At 40.6% G+C, this 23650-nt stretch overlaps 1 protein-coding gene across 1 annotated transcript; it reads left to right on the top strand.

The window, feature by feature from the left end:
* Positions 1–271: 271 nt before the first annotated feature.
* LOC105017814 (Krueppel-like factor 6) lies at positions 272–4671 on the top strand. The gene is made up of 4 exons (XM_010882726.4): positions 272–633; positions 2038–2611; positions 3631–3754; positions 4034–4671. The coding sequence occupies exons 1-4, from the start codon at positions 532–534 to the stop codon at positions 4083–4085; spliced, it is 852 nt and encodes a 283-aa protein (XP_010881028.1). The 5' UTR covers positions 272–531; the 3' UTR covers positions 4086–4671.
* The last annotated feature ends 18979 nt before the right edge of the window (positions 4672–23650 follow it).

Raw genomic sequence — 23650 nt, 5'->3', positions numbered from 1 at the left:
TACGGCTTGGAAGATAGGCTGCAGCCGGACTACACGGATAGAAATATGGACTCATCGCTGTAGTAAGCAACGAATTGTCATTATATAGTGCTCTAAAAATAGAGCTTACATTGTCCAATGACAATGAACAAGCTTTCGATCATCGGACCAACCAAATTATAGAAGATGGTTAAGGTGGGCGGGTTTTACAGTTTGACTAACCGATTGGTCTGTATCACGAAAGCGTAATGTTATCACGTGGGGGAAGGCAGGCAGTAGGATTTTCAATAGGGAAGTTTACAGACCGTCGACGGACTTTCAGCGAGTTCACTGTTTGCTATTAGAGCAAGCGAGCAAGTTCGGTCTTCGAAGAGCGATTGAGCTATCACCCCTGGAAGGCGATAGTCAGACCTGCTGCTGTCTACTGCTCCACTACCGCATAGTATACATGCAAATTACATCGAATAAGCAAGTTTTCTTGAAAAAGAAAACAGGCAATTGAACAATCTTGATTTCTGGCTGTAATTGCAGCTGCATTTATATAGGACCGAGATGGATGTAATTCCTATGTGCAGCATCTTTCAGGAGCTCCAGATTGTACATGACACAGGATACTTTTCAGCTTTACCATCGCTTGAGGAGTACTGGCAGCAGGTAATGTATTTCAATTGACAATTTATGATGAGTAATATTTTCATTGAGGAACCTGATAGAGAAATAAATGACAGAATGCTTGTTTTCCACAGCGCTTTAAAAGAACGTAAGCGCAGGTTGCTGTCAGTAGATATGCAACGAAAAAGTTTCAGTATGCTTGTAACTTCACCTTCTTGACACTTGGTGCACTTGTATACATGTAACTACACAACGACGGACGATGCCATTATAGCGTGCATATATGCAATGGGCCTAGTTAATTAAATGCTCAACAGCGCAACGTGGTTTCTATTTCGTTTTGGATAGAATATTCCTGTGTGTGTGTTTGTGTGATTTCGTGCGTTATTGTGTGCGTAATAGAGACTTCTTACGTCGTTCTTTAACACATTTTAAGAATTTACCACCCCATTACCACTCCGCGTGAAGAATTATATAAAACATTTTAAAAATGATTCTGCTGGGCCATTGAAATAAATGGGCTACGGTGTAATTTCCCTTAGATGTGCTGGCTTAGGGCCAATATCACTCACCATGACCTTATAGGCATTTAAAGCTCGCCAAAGATGCATTACTGCCTTATGGAAGACATGTTTGCAATGAATACAAAGTATCGCCTTACTGATAACGTTTTTAGTTTTGCCAAAAATAGATGACGTAAGAAATTGCTCAACAAATTGCTTTGTTGTCCTATATATGTCTCAATTACTTTACTTCATAATAGTTTGCAATGTACTGTATATCAGATGCATCACGCACGGATAGAGCTACTGAACGTGCAGATTGTGGTTATTCTACTTTTGATTTGATTTCAGACACCATATCCACTGGCTGATTGTCAAGCTTTACGGAAGAGTCCAGACTTTCTTTTTAGAAAATAAATAAGCCTGTAGCTATGACGCCCTTGCAGTATTCATATATAACGCTTTTTATGGACCTGTTTCAATCAAACCTGCCGCTTCCATTCTCTCGTGTGCTATGTTATTTCTAGCTATGCCGCTGGATGCATTATTAAATCCACATTATGCTGAATAATTGATAGTTTTAAAAGATCTACAAGCACTTCCCTAACCCACAGGGGGGCTCTGTAGCTATGCAAATGTGACCACTGCGCATGACGGCGGCTATGTGGAGGGATGAGCACCGCCACTTAGGGAAGTGTGTTTACGTGTAACCTTTCTGAATCTAGTTCGCTTTTCAAAAGGCCTATTCCCTACATAGTGCACTACTTGTCATAAGTACTTCCCCATTACATGCGCTTCGCTGCCCTCAGAATAGCACACTGCATATCAGCACTATCGTTTTTTCATAATTCATACATGGTATAATAACTCTTTACTCAGTCAGTGTGTGCGAACATGTTTTTTTTTTTCTCCCTTCGTACTGATTGTTCTATTCTCCCATCAGACCTGTCTGGAGTTGGAGCGTTATCTCCAGAGCGAGCCTTACGTCTCGGCCACCGACATCAAGTTCGAGGCGAGCCAGGAGGACCTCTGGAGCCAGCTGATCCTGGCCTGCGGAGACAAGGCCGAGGCGGAGCCAAAGACCCTCACTCGCATCAAGGAGGAGGACAGCCAGGAGGCCAGCAGTTTTAACTCCGATGCCAGCAGCGAGATGTCAGACAGCTCAGAGGAGCTCTCCCCGATCCTAGACTTTAACTCCAACCCTCTGAATGACATTATGGGAGAGGGGGAGGACCTTGGATCCACCGTTATCAGCACACCGCCGTCTTCCCCCGAGGGGGGGAAAGAGGCCCCATCCATAACCTCCCAGGTGTGGAGCAGTTTACAGACAGTTTTGCACTCGCCCGGGAAGATACGGACAGGGGGAATTGGCGGACGAACAGCCGAGAGGGGGAGCGTGGCCAACGGGGAGGCTTCTCCGGACGGAAGGAGGCGTGTTCACAGGTGTCATTTCAACGGATGCAGGAAGGTGTACACGAAAAGCTCCCACTTAAAAGCACACCAGCGCACACATACAGGTAATTGGTCAATCACTTACAGGTACAGTACATGACTCAACAGCGCCACCTTTCAGCCATATGGATATACCAGGACAGAATGTGATATCCGACCAGCCCTGGTCATAGTAGTGATATTAAACAGGTGAAGGAGGTCAGAATGCCAAAGGCGGGTGTCATTAGACGCATACCGATGCAGCTGTCACAGCAAAGGGGGGCCTTAGGAGAGAAAATCCAGACCAGCTGGTTGTGATGTAATCAGCTGTCTGAATCTGCTATCGTTTATTTTACAAAGAACATTGAGCAGATTATCCAGTTTGTGTGAGGGACAAGTAGAAAAACCTTATCCGATTATTAGCATATTATTTAGTAGAGGGGCTTTCTCCTGGATTTCTCTTTGTGTTTGTTGTCTGCATTCTCTGAATAGTTTGAAGGAAGGTCTAAACTGTGACCTAATTCACACAGTAGTGGAGCGTAACTTGTCATGAACTAATGGTGGTTGGAGGGGGGGGGCATTACAAACATTTTGTGGGCAAGCCAGACATAGGGGATTTGGACCGGATCTTAAACATCAGATCACATTTCACCATGGGAAATTAAAGCAACAGAATCGTTAACACGAAGTTCGGTGGGAATTTGACATATACTGTTATTCCTTCTAGAGTTATGTGAACAGCCCAGCCCCCCCCCCCCCCCGACCCCTTCCTCTGACCTCACGTGCCAGTTGTCTTGCACACTTTCGAGGCTCCAGCATTCCAAGCATTCCAAGCATTCCAAGCATTCCAAGCATTCCAAACCAACTAATGAGCTAATGGAATTTTTACCATTAGGAAAGTGTCTGCATGTAATCCTTCTCTCCCCCACTGGTGTCATGAGTACTAACTCTGCTTTTTAGACGATATTTACAAGTGACAGTACTCTGATAATGATGCCCGTATGTGAATGCTTCATCTTCTGATTTGGAAACAAAATTGAGGACTCACTGGTCTTCATGCCATCATTTCCTAAACAAGGAATAACCCTTTTATTTTCTTTTGCAGGCGAGAAGCCTTACAGGTGCTCATGGGAAGGCTGCGAGTGGCGTTTTGCACGGAGCGATGAGCTAACCAGACACTTCAGGAAGCACACTGGGGCCAAGCCATTTAAATGCAGTCACTGTGACAGGTGAGAGATGTGTTCACTGGGCGGATTATATTTTGTTAGTTTTCATTCCTATAGTTTTGAGGAAGATTGTAAATGTCATGTGCGGTTGTAAATTCTAAGCCAGTGAATCCATCCCCCTGAAACATTTGAATATCACTGCTGCCATATTCTAATATTACCCATTGAAAAATCCCTGTGCTTTATTTAATACTAAACAATGACATTTCATTTGTGCAGTCCTTTTCATCACAGTTTTTTTTTTTTTTTTTACTCAAGTATGCTTGCTTTTTCCCCTGGCAGGTGTTTCTCTCGTTCCGACCATTTGGCGCTTCACATGAAGAGACACATCTAAACGGTTGGACTCCGGAACAGAGTGGCAAAAGACGTCCCTGACTGTCTCCTGACGTGTTTGCGGAGGGGCCGGTGTGCCCTGAGAGGGAAGGCAAACGACGGGTGCGTGCTCAAGTGAAAAAGCATGCAGGCAATTCATTTGCACCATACTTAGTGCCTCCAAGACCTCTCAGAAGAAAAATGCTCTAAAAGGTCGACGTATTCGAAGAAAAAAAAGGAAAAAAACAAGACGTAAACCATCGAGGATGAAGGAAAATTAAGAGATCCACTAAAAAGAAGAAAGAAAACATCAGAGAGAACTGGAACGTGTATTTATTTTTTCTTCCCCCGTGTGTATGGTGTCTGATACTTTGTGGAGTTAGTTCCCGGTCTGAACGCAGAACGGTGGCGCTCCAGTAAACGTGCTGTTTCTCGTGAGCGTGGGGACGGGCTGCCCGTTAGCCCGTCAGAATGTCTGAGACCGGGTGCCTGTCTGATAGTTCCTGTGCTTCGGCGCCTGCCTGAGAATGCCTGTGGGCCTGGGACTCCTGGGTGGATGGCTTGTGTTGTGATCCGAATGGCGTTGAGTGGATCATGTTTTGGGTGTGTGGGGGTGGGTGGGTGGGTGGGGGGGGGGGGGGGTCGGTTGTTTCGCTGTGGTCCTGAGCGATTGCGAGCGCGGGCAGCGTCGCGTCGACCGTCGTTCAAGCCTAGGCTAGCATCGGCGGTGTTTAAATTTTTTTCCGGGGGGGCCGTCAGTTCAAGGTTCAACAAAGACGCCCCCCTGTCTGAAGGGAGACGGGAAAGTACTCTTAAACGAGGTGGGGTTGGGGGTGGGACAGATTGATGTTTGGTGCAGCTATTAAATGTGCAATGTATTAAGTGGTGTGTCTGAAAGTTCATGCTACCAAGCTCATTTGTTGTCCATTGTGTAAGCTTCGTATATAATGGTTCTACACGTCATTGACATCTTCATTATACCAGAAGTTGCATGTTCTTGGGTTGGTTGGTTCCTGGGTTACTATGACCGATGGCAAAGTCTGATACAGAGCAGCTATACATAGTTTCACTCCATAGACACCACAGTATTGTACAGAAACATAACGCATCGATTTGTCTTATTGCTTTTTTTGTCTTCCTTTGTGTTAGGAGATACCACTATTGCTTGGCAACTGTCTTGATCACGGATCAGTTTAAACCTATTCCGTTTGAAGACCGAATTCCGTTTCTGTCGTTCGCTCTCAACATGTTCTATATCTGTAAATGCACTGTTGACCTTAACGATGCCTTATGTAAGTGGCCTTGACCAGAGCACGAGATCGCTCACAGCGGGGGTGAAATGCAGTAGTGTGGGATTGAATAGCTTTATTAAGGCTCCCATTCATTTGGTCGAACTGGTTGCCCTTGGCGTAGGTCCGGCTCAAGACTCTTGAATAAAAGTCAGCTTTATACTTACTGCCATTAGATATTCTTTTCGGTTCATTATTTGTCGACATACATTGGAGCTGGGACGATACACCAAAACTATCGACACCGTACCAACGCCTTAGCGTTTTATTTTTCTGTTAATTACATTAAGAAGCCCACACTGGTGAAATGATTTTTACTAATATGGGTGATTGTTAATGGAACAATTAATTGATGGCTGCAACAATAAAACTAACAGTGGTTTATTTAGAGTAACAGAAAAAGTGAGGTTCACATCAGTGTCACAAATGGATCGTTCCACTCAACTTCTATCACAAAATTTCTGTTAGTTTGGTTTCGCCCAGCTCTAAGATGCATACAGTACCTATCTATCCATCGAAACGTTTTGAAAATCATTCTCAATCTGAGACGGAATTGTAGAGCACTTGAAAACAATTCAACTTGAATCTGTTTACTACTGTGTAGTAGTATGACGTGTTGTGTTATGCACCTCAGATGGAATCTGCGATGCTAAATTCCTTTTAAAGGTACAGTTTTTCCTGGTGGGTTGGATGGTTCAAGTTCTTGTGATGTGATCTGGTAAATTAAGTTATATTTGTCATTGCGAATAACTCATTTTGGACAGGCCATGGCTTGTGAGTGTCTGTTGAACTGTTAAAGGCTTAGCTGGCATGAGTGCTGTCAAGCTGGCTTTGGATGCTTATTGCTTACTGAACTGTATGAATTGCCTTGTTTTAAACCTATGCCATTTGTACAGTATCATTGATCTGGTCAACAACACTGTCTGAATGTCCCCTTTTAAAATGTACGTTATGGTGATTGAAACATGCAAAAGACACGTTGTTTAAAGAGTTTTTGTAAAGAAACGTATATTTTGCAGGCTAAGGGACCAAGAACATTTTTAATTGTGCAGTGTAAAAAAAACTCTAAATACAAGACAAATTTAATTTGAACAAGTATTAATATCTCAAAGAACAAAAGCTATTGTTCACTTCAGCGGTCTACTACAATGTCAGAGGAAGATTTACGTTTTGAGAATGACTCAGCAGAGACACAAAGAAACTGATTGTTAAAGGGTTTACACACTGAACAGCATTCTGTAATCAAAAGTCAAAACCATAGTTTGTCAGCCAATATTACTTCTGCCAATATGAGGTGTTGGACAAGCCACCTATTACTGTTACCTAACACCCCATTAAAAAAAAAAAGCTGTGGAAAAGTACCTATCTTTAACTAAAGAGTATCTTTATTGATGAAAAACAAATGTGCTTTTATTTTTGTTTGATTTATGGCATAACACTTTTTTTAAGTTGTTTTGTAAAATAGTTATTTCTTTATGAATGTATTTCTTATTGGAATAATGATTAAAAAAACATTATCAAATGGTTTTGTGTTTTTGTTTCATTAGTTTGTTGCACCCTTGTACTGAGATGTAAAATAAAATGACAGCAGGGCACAAGTGTTTTGAATGTAAAGCTGTTCACATCTTAAAGATTCATGATTGTTCATCGGATCCACCTTATTTTGTAGTCCGGTATGTGGACTACTTCTCAATGCCACTGAAGACGATCGCTGATCAATCATATTTACGCCTTGATCACAACCACAGAGTCGTTGCGTTGACACTAGAAGTTAATTACCAGCAGAACATGTTGACCTTGTAGTGCTGTATTGCAGAGGCAGTCAGTGTTTGTTCTGTGTGGTGAATGCTCCATTTTGTTAGCATCAAATTGTATGCAGAAATATTGGGTGAACGCAGAGCTTATTGTTGCACACAAAACCAGGCAATTTTGTGGAATGACGTTCTAGAGGCATATAGCTTCCAAAGGGACTCCACAAACAAAACATGTTCAATCTGGCCACTATAGAGCAACACCATCGTTTTCCATCATTAGAAATGTTGCGCTGAAACGAGCATGCCATGCAGTATTGTGAATAGTGTTCAGTATGTCGCCATTTTACTGGCGACATACTGCAGTTTCGAGTACACAGAATTGGACTGGACCAATGTTTCAAGGCATTTCTTAGTTCAGTTCTGTATTTTAGTGTTTCAACACAATGTTGCACTCTGAAATTATCAAGAAAGTATGCAGTTCTTAACTTCCCATCCAAGGTTTCTTTTAGTAGAACGAGAACCTCTGACCTCCAGAAGCCTCTGGAGGATTTCAGCAGATACACCCTCCCCCACCAAACACAGCTCATCTTATGTGACTTAGACGTGGGTTGGGGGGGGGGGGTGCCGGTAAACCAGCATGGAGAAGGCAGAACATAAACCTAGTAATATCCTAGAGAACATACTCACACTGAAACACAAAGAGGAATTAGGGGGTAAAAGGCTGAACAGAGAATGAATCCATAACCGCTATAGCTGATTTATGGAAATCTATGTTTATCACTGAGTGGTTGCCTGTTTTCCAATTGGCATTCTACTCTCAACCAAGTGCCCTTCATTCAACTATCGAGATCTGAAAAGGAGTGCATCCTGCGCAGCGAATAGGGTGTCATTTAGGACAGAATACTATATTTGCCTTGAACTGTTTGTTTAGGCTGTGCAGTTACACAGGTAGAAGGCACACGACGCAGATTATATGTTTACGCCAAGGTTTACTGTAAACATCGCTAAATTCCTCCTCAAAACTGGGGCCTCTCTTGACCTCGCTCTGTCACACAAGCTTTGTGGTTCTTCAGTCTCTTCCACTGTGCTGAAGTGAAGATCATGGGTTAGCTTACCACAATGTGTAGAGGCTAAAGTTAGTAGGCCAATAGGGGGATCAAGTTGAATTCAGGCCAAACCTGCATTGAAATACTATTAAAAAATACACTCAAATACAAAATCTGTGCTCAATAAGAGCGACCCTGTGTCGATGGAAACATCATACAAGCCAAATGAAGTAGGCCAAGTGGCATCCACCAAGCACTTCATGCATACAAATGCTGGAAATCATTTGGAAAGATGTACAATTGTGTTTGAACCCACGGTCAGTTATTGGTCAGATTGCTGGGCATTCCTCAGCAGTGCCTGGGTCCCCTGGTCTTCCTCTCTTATGATGTACAGCTCATTACAACAGCCTGATAAAAGGGCCCTTTATCCATTGACACACACATTGCACTTTGAACTCCAGAGGAATCTTCCCACATGTCAGCTAGCTGAATCCTAAACGACTACCCATTCCCTACACAGTGCATTACTTTAAACCAAAGTCCACAGTCAAGAGTCTTTATTACCAAGGAAATAGGGTACTATTTAGGAAACTTGTTAGGTCTTACGTAACTGAACAGATCCCATACAAGCATCAGAGACGAAGCAGGCAATGCCAACGTTTGTGTCACTTCAGCATGGCACAGTGTGATGAGCAACACTGAATCTTTCTTTTTAATAGCACCACATTGATTTGAGTGCAGTGGAATTTTAAGGAATAAATGGTGTCGGCATGCTTGGTTATTCATCATGCTGGGTGCTTCAGTGGAAGACAACAGGTGAGATAACTGAAGTGACTGTGGTTCAAACCTTAGTTGAAGACATTTCAACAGCCATGAACTCTTTTGAAATGTACACCCTCTCGCCTTGGGATTTTTCCAAAAATGTTTGTGTAAGAGCATAAACATTTATTTAATTAGGAGCTGTCGCCACCAATCAACACTAAATAAGTCCACTATGATAAGGTAAATAATAAAATCTGGAAATCGTTCGAAATTAATTAAAAATATAAAATAATGGATTGTGTGAGTATTATTCCCCTTTTTCTATGAAAAACCCGAATAAAATGTGGTGCAATCAGCTGTCTTCAGAAGTCACATAATTCATTGAATGGAGTCCAGTCAAGATGTTTCACATGATATCAGGTTAAATACACCTGTCTCTAAAGAAGCCCATAGTCGGTTGATACCATTCCTAAAAAAAACAACATCATGAATATGAAGCCACATTCAAATCAAATCCCAAAAATTGTTCTTCAAAAGCAACAATCAGGGGTAGGATTTAAGAACATTGCAAATGCATTGAATATCACCCAGAGCACAGTAAGATCTAGAAAATGAGGGAAAATGGCACAACTGTGAATCTGTCTAGAACAGGCCATTTTCAAAAACTGAGTAACTGAGCGATAAGGCACAAGTCAGGGAGGCAACAGTTAGTGATGGCCATTCAAGGCTTTATTACCGTTCTTCTAGCAGCAGCATATTATGCTAGCAGCGCTAACTCAGATTTTCTTTTTCAGAATAAAAGCCATCATTGAACTATATAATGCAATGTTTTTCTGCTCTGTTCTTTTTCACAGACTAGATTGTTAACTATATTGCCCTATACATTTCAATGATGGCTTTTATTGTGATAAAGAAAATCTGAGTGCTGCCAGCATAATATCCTGCTGCTGAAATAACGCTAATGAAGCCTCGAATGGCCATCACTAGAAACAGTTACCATCTTCCACAGCCGAGCCGGAGACACTGTGCATACTTCAGCAATAGCCTGGGTGCTCCACAAAAGTGGCCTCTATGGGAGAATAAAAAAGCCATTGTTGATAACAACGGACCTTAGTGGAAGATTCTATCATCTGATGAGACCAAAGTTGCAACCTGGTCTCAGGGGACTACGTAGACAATTTTATGTAAATCTTTGACTGCCGAATTCATAAGATATATTACGTTAGGCAAAGTAACGTTAGAGTAATAATCCGGGGGGGAAAAGTGAAAGGCCATGATGGGAGAAGCAAGTAGTGCTGTTATAATGTCAATATGTTAAAGGTGAGTTTCTTTCTAACCCAAACACTAACATTAACCCAAGTGCTGTGATACCTAACCCTAACCAAACCTTAACCAAACCTTTTTTGTTTTTTAACCTTACCCCAAACCTTAACCCTAACCTTAACCCCAAGGCTGTGATATCTAATCTTAACCTTAAACCCAGTGCTGTGATAACTAACATTAACCTACAGTGGATATAAAAGGTCTACACAACCCTCTTAAAATGCCAGGTTCTTGTGATGTAAAAGAATGAGACAAATGAGACAGCCAGAAGAGGACTGGTCACCCCTCTGGGCCTGGGTCCTCTCTAGGTTTCTTCCTAAATTTCGGCCTTCTTAGGGAGTTTTTCCTAGCCACTGAAATTCAACCCTACTGTTGTTTGCATAAGTGTACACACCCTTAAACTAATACTTTGTTGGAGCACCTTTTGATTTTATTACAGCACTCTGTCTTTTTGGGTAGGAGTCTATTAGCATGGCACATCTTGACGTGGCAATATTTGTCCATTCTTCTTTGCAAAAGCACTCCAAATCTACGAGGACATCTCCTGTGCAAAGCTCTCTTCAGATCACCTCACAGATGTTCAATTGAATTCAAGTCGGGGCTCTGGCTGGGCCATTCCAAAACATTAATATTCTTCTGGTGAAGCCATGCTTTTGTGGATTTGGATGTGTGTTTTGGGTCGTTGTCGTGCTGAAAGGTGAACTTCCTCTACATCTTCAGCTTTCTAACGAATGCCTTAAGGTTTTGTGCCAAAATTGCCTGCTATTTGGAACTGTTCATAATTCCCTCCACCATAAGGCCCCAGTTCCAGCTGAAGGAAAACAGCCCCAAAGGATGATACTGCCACCACCATGCTTCACTGTGGGTATGGTGTTCTTTGGGTGATGTGCAGTGTTGTTTTTGCACCAAACATACCATTTGTAATTATGGCCAAAAAGTTCAACTTTGGTTTCATCAGACCCATGTGCTTTTGGGGGACTTGATGTTGGTTTTTGCCAACTTCAGCGGGGCTTGGATGTTTTTCTTTGTAAGAAAAGGCTTCGGTCTTGCGACCCTAGCCCATAGCCCATTCATATGAAGAATATGGGAGATTGTTGTCACATGTAGCACACAGCCAGTACTTGCCAGAAATTCCTGCAGTTCCTTTAATGTTGCAATAGGCCTCTTGGAAGCCTCCCTGACCAGTTTTCTTCTCGTCTTTTCATCAATTTTGGAGGGACGTCCAGTTCTTGGTAATGTCTCTGTTGTGCCATATTTTCTCCACTTGATGATGACTGTCTTCACTGTGTTTCATGGTATATCTAATGCTTTGGAAATTCTTTTGTACCCTTCTCCTGACTGATATATTTAAAAAAGAAGATCCCACTGATGCTTTGGAAGCTCTCTGCGGACCATGGCTTTTGCTCTGAGATGCAACTAAGAAAATGTCAGGAAAATCCTACTAGAACAGTGGAACTACATTTGTGATTAAACAGTCACTCTAAATGAAGGCAGGTGTGTAATGATCTCTATTTAACATTGAGTTTGAATGTGATTGGTTAATTCTGAACACAGCCACATCCCCAGTTAGAAGAGGGTGTGCACACTTATGCAACCAGGTTATTGTAAGGTTTTTATTTTTCATGTTTCCCCCTCAAAGATTTCCGTTTGCTTTTCAATTGACTTGTTCACATTATAAGTCACATTAAAAGTGGAAACATTTCTGACATGATTTATCTTTGTCTCATTCTTTCACATCACAAAAACCTGGCATTTTCACAGGGGTGTGTAGACTTTTTATATCCACTGTAACCGTAACGTTAAAATGCATTTATTACATGTTTTAGCAACCTTTTTAAGGCCAATACTCGTCCCTCCAATCCAGTAATCCTTGTGTGGTGCAGTGGGTAGGGCGCTTGCCTGCGAGCTGAACATTGCCAATTTGAAACATAGTTTTGATGTTTTGTGCAAATTGGGAATTTATGGTAAGTTTTCGTACCATTTGCAACATATGATACGTTTGTCTGCTGTTCGTAACATATTATACGTTTTCATAGCGTTCATTCATATTATACTTTTTAATAGTGTTCATAACATATGTTATGTTTTAGGCACTTCGTAATGTGTTATACATTTTGGTAGCGCATTGTAATGTAACCTAATGTAACATAACATATGTTAAGAAATCGGGTGCCATGATCCAAAATCGTGTTCCATAGTTCACGTAGTCCCCTGAGATCAGGGCAACTACAGCTATTTGGCCTCAATCCTAAGCGTTATGTTTGGAGCAAGCCAAACACCACACATCATCCTAAGAACAAAAGTTTGAGCAATTTTTCAAAGAATAATTGGCAGAGATTTTTGTATCCAGATTTGCAAAGCTGGTAGAAATCTTTCCAAATAGCTTCCTGACCATAATTGATGTCAAAGTTGTCTCTACTTGGAATCTAAATACGAAAACACATTCGGCTAATTCCGTTTGGTTATTTTATTATCCAGCACTTGATGCTCAAAATGAGATGTTGTAAAAATCCATAGCTCACTACAGCAGTACATACAGTAGGAAAAACAAGTATTTGATACACTGCCGATTTTGCAGGTTTTCCTACTTACAAAGCATGTAGAGGTCTATAATTTTTTATCATAGGTACACTTCAACTGTGAGAGACGGAATCTAAAACAAAATTTCAGAAAATCACATTGAATTATATTTAAATAATTTATTTGCATTTTATTGCATGACATAAGTATTTGATACATCAGAAAAGCAGAAATTTATATTTGGTACAGAAACCTTTCTTTGCCATTTAAAAAAGTCCCTAGAATCAAACTTCTAATTGAAACTCAAAACAACAAAAAGTACAATACCAGTTCTTGGGTGAAGTTGGAAATCGGGCATAACATAGCTTAATTCTGTCAGAAAATGAAGACCTTTACTATATGATGTAATACTGGGCGACATTCAATTCCCCTTTCTGTTTGTTTAGAGGTAGAGTTAAATAAGATAATTGGATTTCAAGCCTTTCCCCTCTCATGTACATGGTTTTGTTTTCGTGTGTGTGTCTATAAGACTGAATGTGTGTGTAAGTATGAGTAAAGTAGGGAAGGGGGATATTTTGATCTTGTAAATTTAGGAACATTGTCTGGACACAGCAAATGAGAATGGATGGGATTGTAATTACTAAACGGAGATATTCACATACTGTGAAATTAGAAAAAGCTGTGTGAAACCTCCCACAGGGAAAACTAGTCAAAAGAAAGTAGTTGTCATGGTGACAGATGCATTCAAATGGTGCCAAAGAAGAGTTAGCTAACCTGGAAGAACAAAGGTCTTGATACAGTTTCTATTTTTATTTGTGTGCTCTCCTTTAAATTACTTTAAAGCATATTTGGCATAATTGCTTTTGTGTGATGTTACTTCAGAAGAGACACACAATTTCAGCTAAAACCCAGTGATACTGTTAGCAGCTGTTAACATAAGTTAACAAAATATTGTTTTATACTGTTTATATAATTCCATACAATATAAGAAATGTTATTTTTCCTGGTCTTTCTGTGTATGTCTCCATACCATATGTTCAGCAAATCTAAGGCAGCACCACTGTACTGACGAGTCAAACCACCAATGGCATTCATTTACATATATAGTGCCTTCGGAATGGATTAAAAGCCCTTTACTTTCTCCACATATTTTATGTTATTGACTTAATTTGCAATTGATTAAACATTTTTGTTGCCATCAATCATCAGTACCCCATTTCGAGAGATACTTTTTTATTTTTTTTTGAAAATAAATATTAAATATCACATATATGTATGTATTCAGACTGTTTATTCAGTACTTTGTTGAAGTGCCTTTGGCAGTGATCAAAGCTTTAAGTCTTTTCAGATATCCTTCCACCAGGGCACTGGGGCACTGACCAAAGCATTGTTGAACTTTGCCTTCAGGCCTTTGCTACTACTAAATCCTACCTTCTCTAGGTTAACGTCTAGACACAGAAGGGAATCAGATGTGGACATTGCATGGGTGTCCACCAGTTGTCCATGGATGCTGATGAGTCCCCTGTTGAAATGTATATCCAACGTATCTCCGCTCCAGAAGTGTTAGAATCCGATACACATTTTAGTGCCTTTACTGTGCATGCCGTGAATCTCTCACAGAGGCTTGTGTAGTAACTTCACATGTCCGCAATATAATACCTAAATATAGGTATTGACAACGTACAATTAAGACAATCTTCCATTACGTTTTGTTGTTTAAGTTGGAGGCAGCACATCTTGCTCAGCAGGGAATTTGTCTCAGTGGGATTGGATTTGTCAAAAACAAAACAGTATTAGAGCTTCACAGTAGTAGCTGCAAATCTTGTCCAGAGCTCCTAACTACAGTTGGTTGAAGCTGTAAAACCTAGGTTCAACAATACAATGTACTGTGAAACCTACTGTAGTTACAACTAACCAGCTAACCTGGTCTCAGAAGGATTACGCAGACTATTTTATGTAGATTTTAGCCAGGGGATTTCGTAAGATATATTACGTTCAGTAAAATGGAGAAGAAAAAAACAGCAAACCGTGATTTCATCCGGCAACCTTCCATATCCAAGATAGGTGAGCTACCCACTGCTCCAGTAAGGGACCAGTAACCTGTGAAGGCGAGTGGTGTTGTCACAAGATAAATATGTTTGTAATCCTAACCCAAACCATAACCCTAACCTTAACCCCAGTGCTGTGATGTCTAACGTTAACCCAACTTTAACGATAAAAAGCTTTTATAACATATTCTAGCGACCTTGGTTTTGCTGTTACTCATCTTCAATCCACATATCCAGTGTGGGGTAGTGGGAAGAGTGATTGCCTTCTCATCCAAATGTTGCCAGTTTGAAATGCAGGTCAAACATTTTGTTAAAGATTCCTCTTTCATAGCGTTCGTAAATATAATATGTTTGTCACGCGTTATTTAACGTTTTAATAATTTCGTTATGTATCATATGTTTTGGTGACGCATTGTAATGTAACCTAATATAACGTCACATATCATATACGAAATCGGGTGCCATGGATTTTCGTAAAATAGTCTACGTCGTGTTCTGAGACCAGGTTGAACCAGCAAATACTAATTCAAATAACTGAATATTGGATGTATTTTGTGTATTGGTATTATGGTAACTACCTAATGTTAACTATCACACCTAAACTACAGTACTGACTGTAACCAGTAGCTACGGTAAAGCCATTTTGGTTTACAAACTGTACAAAATAGTTTCAGGCTAAATAATGGGCTACAAAGTTTTATTAGATACACAGCCATAGCACAACAGCAGTATCCGTCATCTGCATATCAGTCACGCGCCAACTCACCAAACCCTGCCCTGAGTCTTAATGTCCCCCGTGACCCCGGGGAGTGGACAGTCTGTGTCTATGAAAACCAAAAGCCTTGGTGTATTGGAGTAATACACTGGTGTTTGGCCCCAGTGGAAACAAGGCATCAGTCAGTGAATCAGTTTTCTGGAATTTAACAAGCAGTTCAAAAGGGGACAATGGTCTTGACATCAGAAGGGCATGTGATGTCACTCCAGATGCATGTAGCTCTACTCATCCTGTCGTCCAGTGACTGGTTTATCCAGAAAGCTTCAGTTCAGAGGTGACACTTAAAAGAGACGCCATCTATTATTCATGCAGACATTAGCATACCTCTGGGCTCTGATAACAGGAAAATAATGAAAGAAAGTACTTTCCTTTATGGGGATAGTGAGCAGTTTCGGATTCAAACAGTCTCTGTAGTGGTCACTTCTTGACCTCTTTCAAGCTATCCAACAGGCTGGACTAAAAACTTATATTATCTAACCTTGAAATATTTGCAAGAGAAGATAATCGTTTTCAGAAAATAATGTCTTTGAAGGTCACTGCAGCAGTATTATTCAAAACATGGGTTCCATGTGTTCTTTCTCTGTCAATCATTGTAAAACATGGGTTCCATGTGTTCTGCCTCTGTCTACCCTTGTAAAACATGGGTTCCATGTGTTCTTTCTCTGTCAACCCTTGTAAAACATGGGTTCCATGTGTTCTTCCTCTGTCTACCCTTGTAAAGCATGGGTTCCATGTGTTCTTTCTCTGTCTACCCTTGTAAAACATGGGTTCCATGTGTTCTTCCTCTGTATACCCTTGTAAAAGTTGTGTATTCATTTGTAATTCTTTGTGTTTATTTGTATTTTATGCACTTACTGCAGACCATTATAATAATTTTATAAATAAAACATGAATATTTTGGGGCAATCTGGATTTACAGCATTAATTATTTTAAACCTATGATTTAATTATATTTATCCATTAATTCTTAAAGAAAATAACTTAGAAATGCCTCATGAGCTTAGTTGTACTGTTGTACCCAATCAAACCAGAAAATATGAGCATGTTTTACTCCAAAGTCTGGGTTATTCATTAGCTCTTCCCCTCTGAACACATATATTTCTGTATTTTCAAAATGAAGCAGATGTGATCCTGATTCCTCTCCTAATGATATAATTTCTAAACCCATTTTGAACAAAGGTTGTTTCTGCTCCTGACTTTTGGATTGTACTGTTGAATTCTGAATTCCTCAACACTAATTTGCCTGTGTGAAAACGAGGGCTGAGCTAGAAGGTTTTCATGTGAAAACAGGAAATCCCAGAATGGGTAGTGTCTACAAAGCCAAATCAAGCTCACAAACATGAAGCTTCACGCAGTTGTTGCTGATTTGTTGGATACTGGTTTTAAACTGAGCAAACCATTTATGTATTTGAAGCATTCTTATTAAAACATTTTAGTTTTTTATTAACATTTATCAATAACACACATGAATGCAATGGTTTATGTCAGATGTTTCTTCGCATAGGACAGGAGAGGGATTTAAATTAAAGTAGTGGGGAAAAAACACGGGGAATATTTCATTATCCATTTGCGTTTTGGGGTCATCTAGACCAAAATAATGAAATTGATTATTTTTACTAGATCCCATAGATTTTTTATTTACAAGGCCAGTTAACCTTTCTCAGAACACTAGAGGTCACAGGGTTACACATTGGTTCATTCAACAATGGCCTAACTGAGCTAGTCTTTACCACACAGTAATGTGGAGGCTATAGTTTGAGCCTAGTGGCCACTGCAAAACAAGTCTAGCCACTGATGCGTTGTTGATGGACTGGCTAAACCTGACAATGGATCCAATGCTTTGTTGACATGTACTGTTGACTTGTTTTACTGGACTGCTTATCTACGTTACCATGGTGATAATGCAAGAGTCCAAAAAAAATGCACCATAGGATTTCAGCTAGTTTCCTCAAAATTAGAAATGTATTTTACTCTATATCGTTGCATTGCTCCATAGCTGACTGACAACCTGTAGACATTCACTTGAGTGGCTTTCAGATGGCCTTGCTTCATTTCATTTCACTTTTGTATATTTTGTTGCAGTTTCTGTATGTTTTAAGCCAACCGAAAGTTCCTCCATTTGTGTAATGGAAGGGAAATGGAGTGAAGAAATCTAGGGACTGATATGAAAAGTTAATTTCCTCCATGGTAGGTCTCTAGAGTCTTTTAGGAAGTGACACTTCACCCACATAAAGGGGAATACCATAGTCTAATATGCCAGGCAAGTTCAGAAAATATCTGTCCACTCATTCACACACACACACACATTTTCACACACACATTTTCTGTACTTGCAGGGACCACGTTCCTGATTTTATATTTTTTCGATCACCTAACCTTAACCTACGCTTACCTTACCCTCAACACATGAACCTTTTCACCTAACCTTAACCTACGCTACCTTACCCTCAACACATGAACCTTTAAACCTAACCTTAACCTACGCTTACCTTACCCTCAACACATGAACCTTTAAACCTAACCTTAACCTACGCTACCTTACCCTCAACACATGAACCTTTTCACCTAACCTTAACCTATGCTACCTTACCCTCAACACATTAACCTTTTCACCTAACCTTAACCTATGCTACATTACCCTCAACACATGAACCTTTTCACCTAACCTTAACCTACACTACCTTACCCTCAACACATGAACCTTTTCACCTAACCTTAACCTACGCTACCTTACCCTCAACACATGAACCTTTTCACCTAACATTAACCTACACTACCTTACCCTCAACACATGAACCTTTTCACCTAACCTTAAACTACGCTTACCTTACCCTCAACACATGAACCTTTTCACCTAAACTTAACTAAACAGTAACCGCTAATCCTAAACCCTAATGCTGTTTTCTTAGTGAACCCCAGATCCTGGTGGGGACTTGTTCTGCAGTAATACATGAACATGCTTGCTCTCGCCCACACACTGGCTTTTGTTGATTCAATGTGTTGGTACCAGATGATGTCCTTTTCAAATAAACCTTCCAGTTGTGAACATAGCCTGTATGTTTGATAGAAAGGCAGAAATTAATATTTCCATAAACCTATGCTATAATTTGACATCATTGTAACCAACTACTGTAGATTTTTTTGGTTAAACCCAACTCATTCCAACCAACTAAATCCAAATATTTGGCCCCACAATTGCCATGCCAATTCAAAGCCATCATGTATACAACGTGTTGTTTGAAAGCATTTGATCAATGAGCCGATTCTCATTCAACTCCTGAGGTTTGTGACTGGGGTGATGCACTTCTGATTTGAGTTTTGGAGCATCGTTTTTTTTAAAAAAGAATAATAAAACAACTGTCAGCTAATTGGCGAGCACAGCAACCACTGGAAATACTACAAAGTGATTCCACATGGGAGATGCAGAAAGCCACATTGTTAGCAGCAACACTGCTGAGAGAGACAGACAGACTTTGGAGAAGAGCGGGAGCATGTACCTCGACAGCGTTTACTCCCAGAACTAGCTGGGACGTAAGCATTTCTTTGTTATATATTTTTCACTTGCAAACTACTATGTAGAAAGTCGGCATGTTAATCAGAGGAGCGAGAGGTGTTTGTCAATTCATTTAGAATTACAGTGGCTTAGGATGAGTGGAGGGCTCTGTTGGAAATTCTTTAGTTTTAAATTAGCCACACAAACACACACACACACACACACACACACACAAATCACTCCAGAACATACTTAGCTCCATTGTTACTCCTTCAAAATTATATATTTTTTGTATGTCAAGTAATATCATTCACCACATGCCAAAAACCTTTATTTCACTATAAACACTAACATCCTAACACTAACATCACACTAACACTATAATCACTAACATCATAACACTAATATCACATTAACACTATAATCACTAACAACATGACACTAACATCACACTAAAACTATAAACACTAACATCACACTAACACTAACATCACACTAACACTATAATCACTAACATCATAACACTAATATCACATTAACACTATAATCACTAACATCATAACACTAACATCACACTAAAACTATAAACACTAACATCACACTAACACTAACATCACACTAACATCATAACACTAGCATCACACTAACACTATAATCACTAACATCATAACACTAACATCACATTAACACTATAAACACTAACATCACATTAACACTATAAACACTAACATCATAACACTAACATCAACCTAACACTATAAACACTAACATCACACTATAATAGAAACAATCACCAAATGCATCATTGCTAATGGTCATAATCACTATTGCAGATGTCAGAGAGCCGTGCAAAGCTATTTGTCGTGCTGTGCATCAGCCTAATGAAAGGCAAGAGATATAGGTGGCGTTCGCCATGCTTCAGTGAGCTATGAATGACGGAGAGTAGACTTCTCCTTTTCTGAAATGCAGTGCACCCCTCTGAATTTTCTATCACTATTGATTCAAACGAGTGTATGAGTGAGCGCTGTGGGCATAAGCTGACGACAGAACACACATGCACAACTTTAATGCTGATAATAATGGCTCTCAATTTTTCAACTGGACCGGTCTCTGTTTCAGTCCGAATATGACGTTATCATGTAGTCTAATGTATAATTACGGGCCAAAAATGGTAACACTCAAACCTCAATAGGAAATTATGTTGAGCAGTTTAATGCTTTTAATTTATTTACACCATAATCATGTGTAATCTTCATGGTTGGACTTAATAATGCATAGGAAAATATACCAGACGTACAGAAAACCAAAAAACACAGGAGAACGACCACAGTGGAAAATAACTTCTTATTTCCACAGCGGTTAAACAAACAGACCAATCATGTCACAATATGACAGTGTTTAGTACAGAATCCACGTTGCTAGAAAGAGGGAAATCCGTTATTTAAATTCTACAGTGCAGAGCGCTCCGTTTCTACAGCTGGTACATAGGACAATTGTTCTGCTCTGATGTGTATTTTGTTGGTTCCCTAGTTGGAACTTCTATAGCATTATACTGATTTATTGTACCAGCTGTCGCTCGTTCTTGGGCATCTTTTTTTCTTTATTACATCCCTATATTACACAGGCCTAACATTGACAACCGGTCGAGGACAAAGTCAACACTAACAGAAACAGTAAATATCACCAGTGGTAAATTCACCGGAGTAATGAGGTCTGATTGAGCCTGAGATCTGCAGGAGGGCCAGTCGTTCTGGTTTCCGAGGAAGCAGAGCCGAGAGGGAGGTCCTCTAAACTTGTGCCTGATCTGCAATTCCAATGAGCCCTTTGCTGATTAATGAGAGGGCCAAAGGACTTAATGCTATTGGTAAATGATGGCGTTCTAAATTAGACGTGCATCTATTAATGAATGTTTTTATTTATAATGAGAGCATGTCTGCAGCGCTGCTGCGCATTCCCTCCCATAGCAAAGCACTGCGGTCACATGCCAAAGGCACACTATTCCGTTGAAAGTGCACTTCTTTCAATCAGAGCCCATACCGAATAGGGTTGCATTTGGTACTTGCCCTGTAACTTCATGAGAAAAAAAATCCAAGATAATTGGAGGGATAAGGGAGTAATGCTTTCAGCTCCGGCAAATTATTTATGTGACAATATTTCATAGTGAGCGGGCAAATGCATAACAAAATGGGTAAGCTTTTTGTCACATAAGCTAAAAGAAAGTTGCAGCAGCGAGAAGTTTAAACGTGTATCCAGTGACTTAGCAATTATTTAGCGCAGAGCCCCATGAAATGTCAAGGGAAGCAAGAAGTTGGTTAATAAAGGTGGTTGGAAAGGCTAAAGTCCTCAAGTAGGCCTCCCATTTCTTTTGCCTCAGTCAGGCAGTACGGGAAGGAGCAGAGACCAAGAATGTCCTGTTTGTGTGGTTCCTCTCTTTTCCTTGCACGGAGAACTGGTGGGACCCGCATGATCACTGTTAGGCTGGTTTCAATCAGGCTATTATGCCTGAGGGTCCTTAGGAGAGCTCAGGTCACATTTAGTGGCCTAAGGTGGTCCGGTGGTCTATGACCCTGCCTAAAGTTCATACAGTTTTGAAGCATGGGTTTAAATCCAGCTCACTTCTCCTTCATCAGAAACTCCCTATGATTCTCCCTTTCAAAATTTTATGAATTTTATGAAGGGCAACTAGGCTAAAACAGTTAGCGCCACTATTTGAAAACTGTCCGAGTTCTCATGTATTGCTTCCATCCAGTTTGTCCTGGGTTTACTAAAATCTTCCCAGATCCTATGGGTAGGTGTGGTGTGATCCTCCCAGCAGGAAGGAAAACAGATTGCTTGTGTGTCAGAGGAGCAGGAGAACAATGGATTCCAGCCCTAACTAAGCACAGTCTGAATTTATTTCTTTATTCTGTTGTGGGAGTGGACTGAATAGTCTGCATTCACTACACTTTTTGTATGTCTTCTTTTAGCATTTCTACTTTTTTTTTTTACAGTAAATTGGGGAAGAGAGAGTGTTTCTGAAAGCTGTGAGCTGGGTTTGAACCAATGCTGCAGCTTTACACAGGCACCAGAGACAGCGGCTTAAACCCCTGGATCACCGAAGACCACTGTTTTTACTAGTCTGAATCCAGTTGTCTTCTGTTTGCACTCCAACTCTATAGTTGTTGAACTCCACATGATTTGAACTCCAGGCACTAAGTATATGGTCAAAAGTATGTGGACACCACTACTAATTATTGAGTTCAGGTCTTTCAGCCACACCCATTGCTCGCAGATGCATAAAATTCAGAACATAGCCATGAAATCTCCATAGACAAACATTGGTCGTACAATGGGTAATACTGAAGAGCTCAATAACTTTAAACACGGTCAACTCTAAGTGCTAGAATTGTGAAGTGGAAGCATCTAGGAGAAACAACAGCCCAGACACAAAGTTGTAGACCACGCAAACTCACAAAGTGGGCCGCAAAGTGCTGAAGTGCCGAAAAATGCCTTCCATCTGTTGCACCACACATCATAGAGTTCTGAACTGGCTCTGGAAGCAACATCACCACAAGTACTGGAAGACTGGAGCTACACAAAATAGATTTCCTTTTTGGGTTTCCTTTCCCAATAGCTATACGCAAACCTCCCATCAACATGCACAATCCAAGTGTCAACTGGAGTGATGTAAAGCGCGCCGCAACTGGACTCTGGAGCAGTGGAAACGTGTTCTCTGGAGAGATTAATCACTTTTCACTATCTGACAGTCTGATGGACAAATCTGGGTGTGGCAGTGCCTGTAGAACGCAACCTACCGGAATACATCGTGCCCAGTGTTTGGTGGAGGAGGGATAATGGTCTGGGGCTGTGTTTCAGGGTTTGGGCTAGGCCCCTTAGTTCCAGTGAATGGTCATCTATCTTAATGTAACAATTGCAAAGACATTTTAGACAACTGAGTACTTCCAACTTGGTGGCAACAGTTTGGGGAAGGTCCTTTCCTGTTCCTGCATGACTGTGCCACTGTGCACAAAGCAGTGTTAGTGTGGAGGAACTTGAGTGGCCTGCACAAACCCCTGACCTGAACCCCATTGAACAGCTTTGGGATGAATTGGAACAGCGATTGCAAGCCATGCCTTCTTGTCCAACATCAGTGCCTGACCTCACAAATGTTTATTTGGCTGAATGGGCACAAATCTCCACAGAGACACTCCAAAATCATGTGGAAGGCCTTCCCAAAAGAGAGGTTGATGTTACAGTATAGCTGCAAACTCCATATTAATGGCCATGGTTTTGGAATGGGATGTCCAACAAGCTAATATAGGTGTAATGGTTGGGCGTCCACATACTTCTGCCCATATAGTGTATGTTGATTGTTAACTTCTCTTACATAAATATTTTTTGGATGCCATGTATTACCTGATTTAATCAATGAAAGTCACTTGTTGTGGTCCAGGTGTAGCACTTGATTTAAAGTAGGTCCAAAAGATATCCTCAGGGAAACAAAGGGCTGGCGAGCACAAAGCAGTACCAGTCAACCACCATGACCCGAAAGTCTTGTCACTCGAACGGTTTCTCTCCCCGTGCTGTGGCCCCTAACA

Source organism: Esox lucius, chromosome 3 (genome assembly GCF_011004845.1).
Source record: "Esox lucius isolate fEsoLuc1 chromosome 3, fEsoLuc1.pri, whole genome shotgun sequence".
Classification (NCBI taxonomy): domain Eukaryota; kingdom Metazoa; phylum Chordata; class Actinopteri; order Esociformes; family Esocidae; genus Esox; species Esox lucius.
This window is presented reverse-complemented; position numbering and strand designations above follow the sequence as displayed.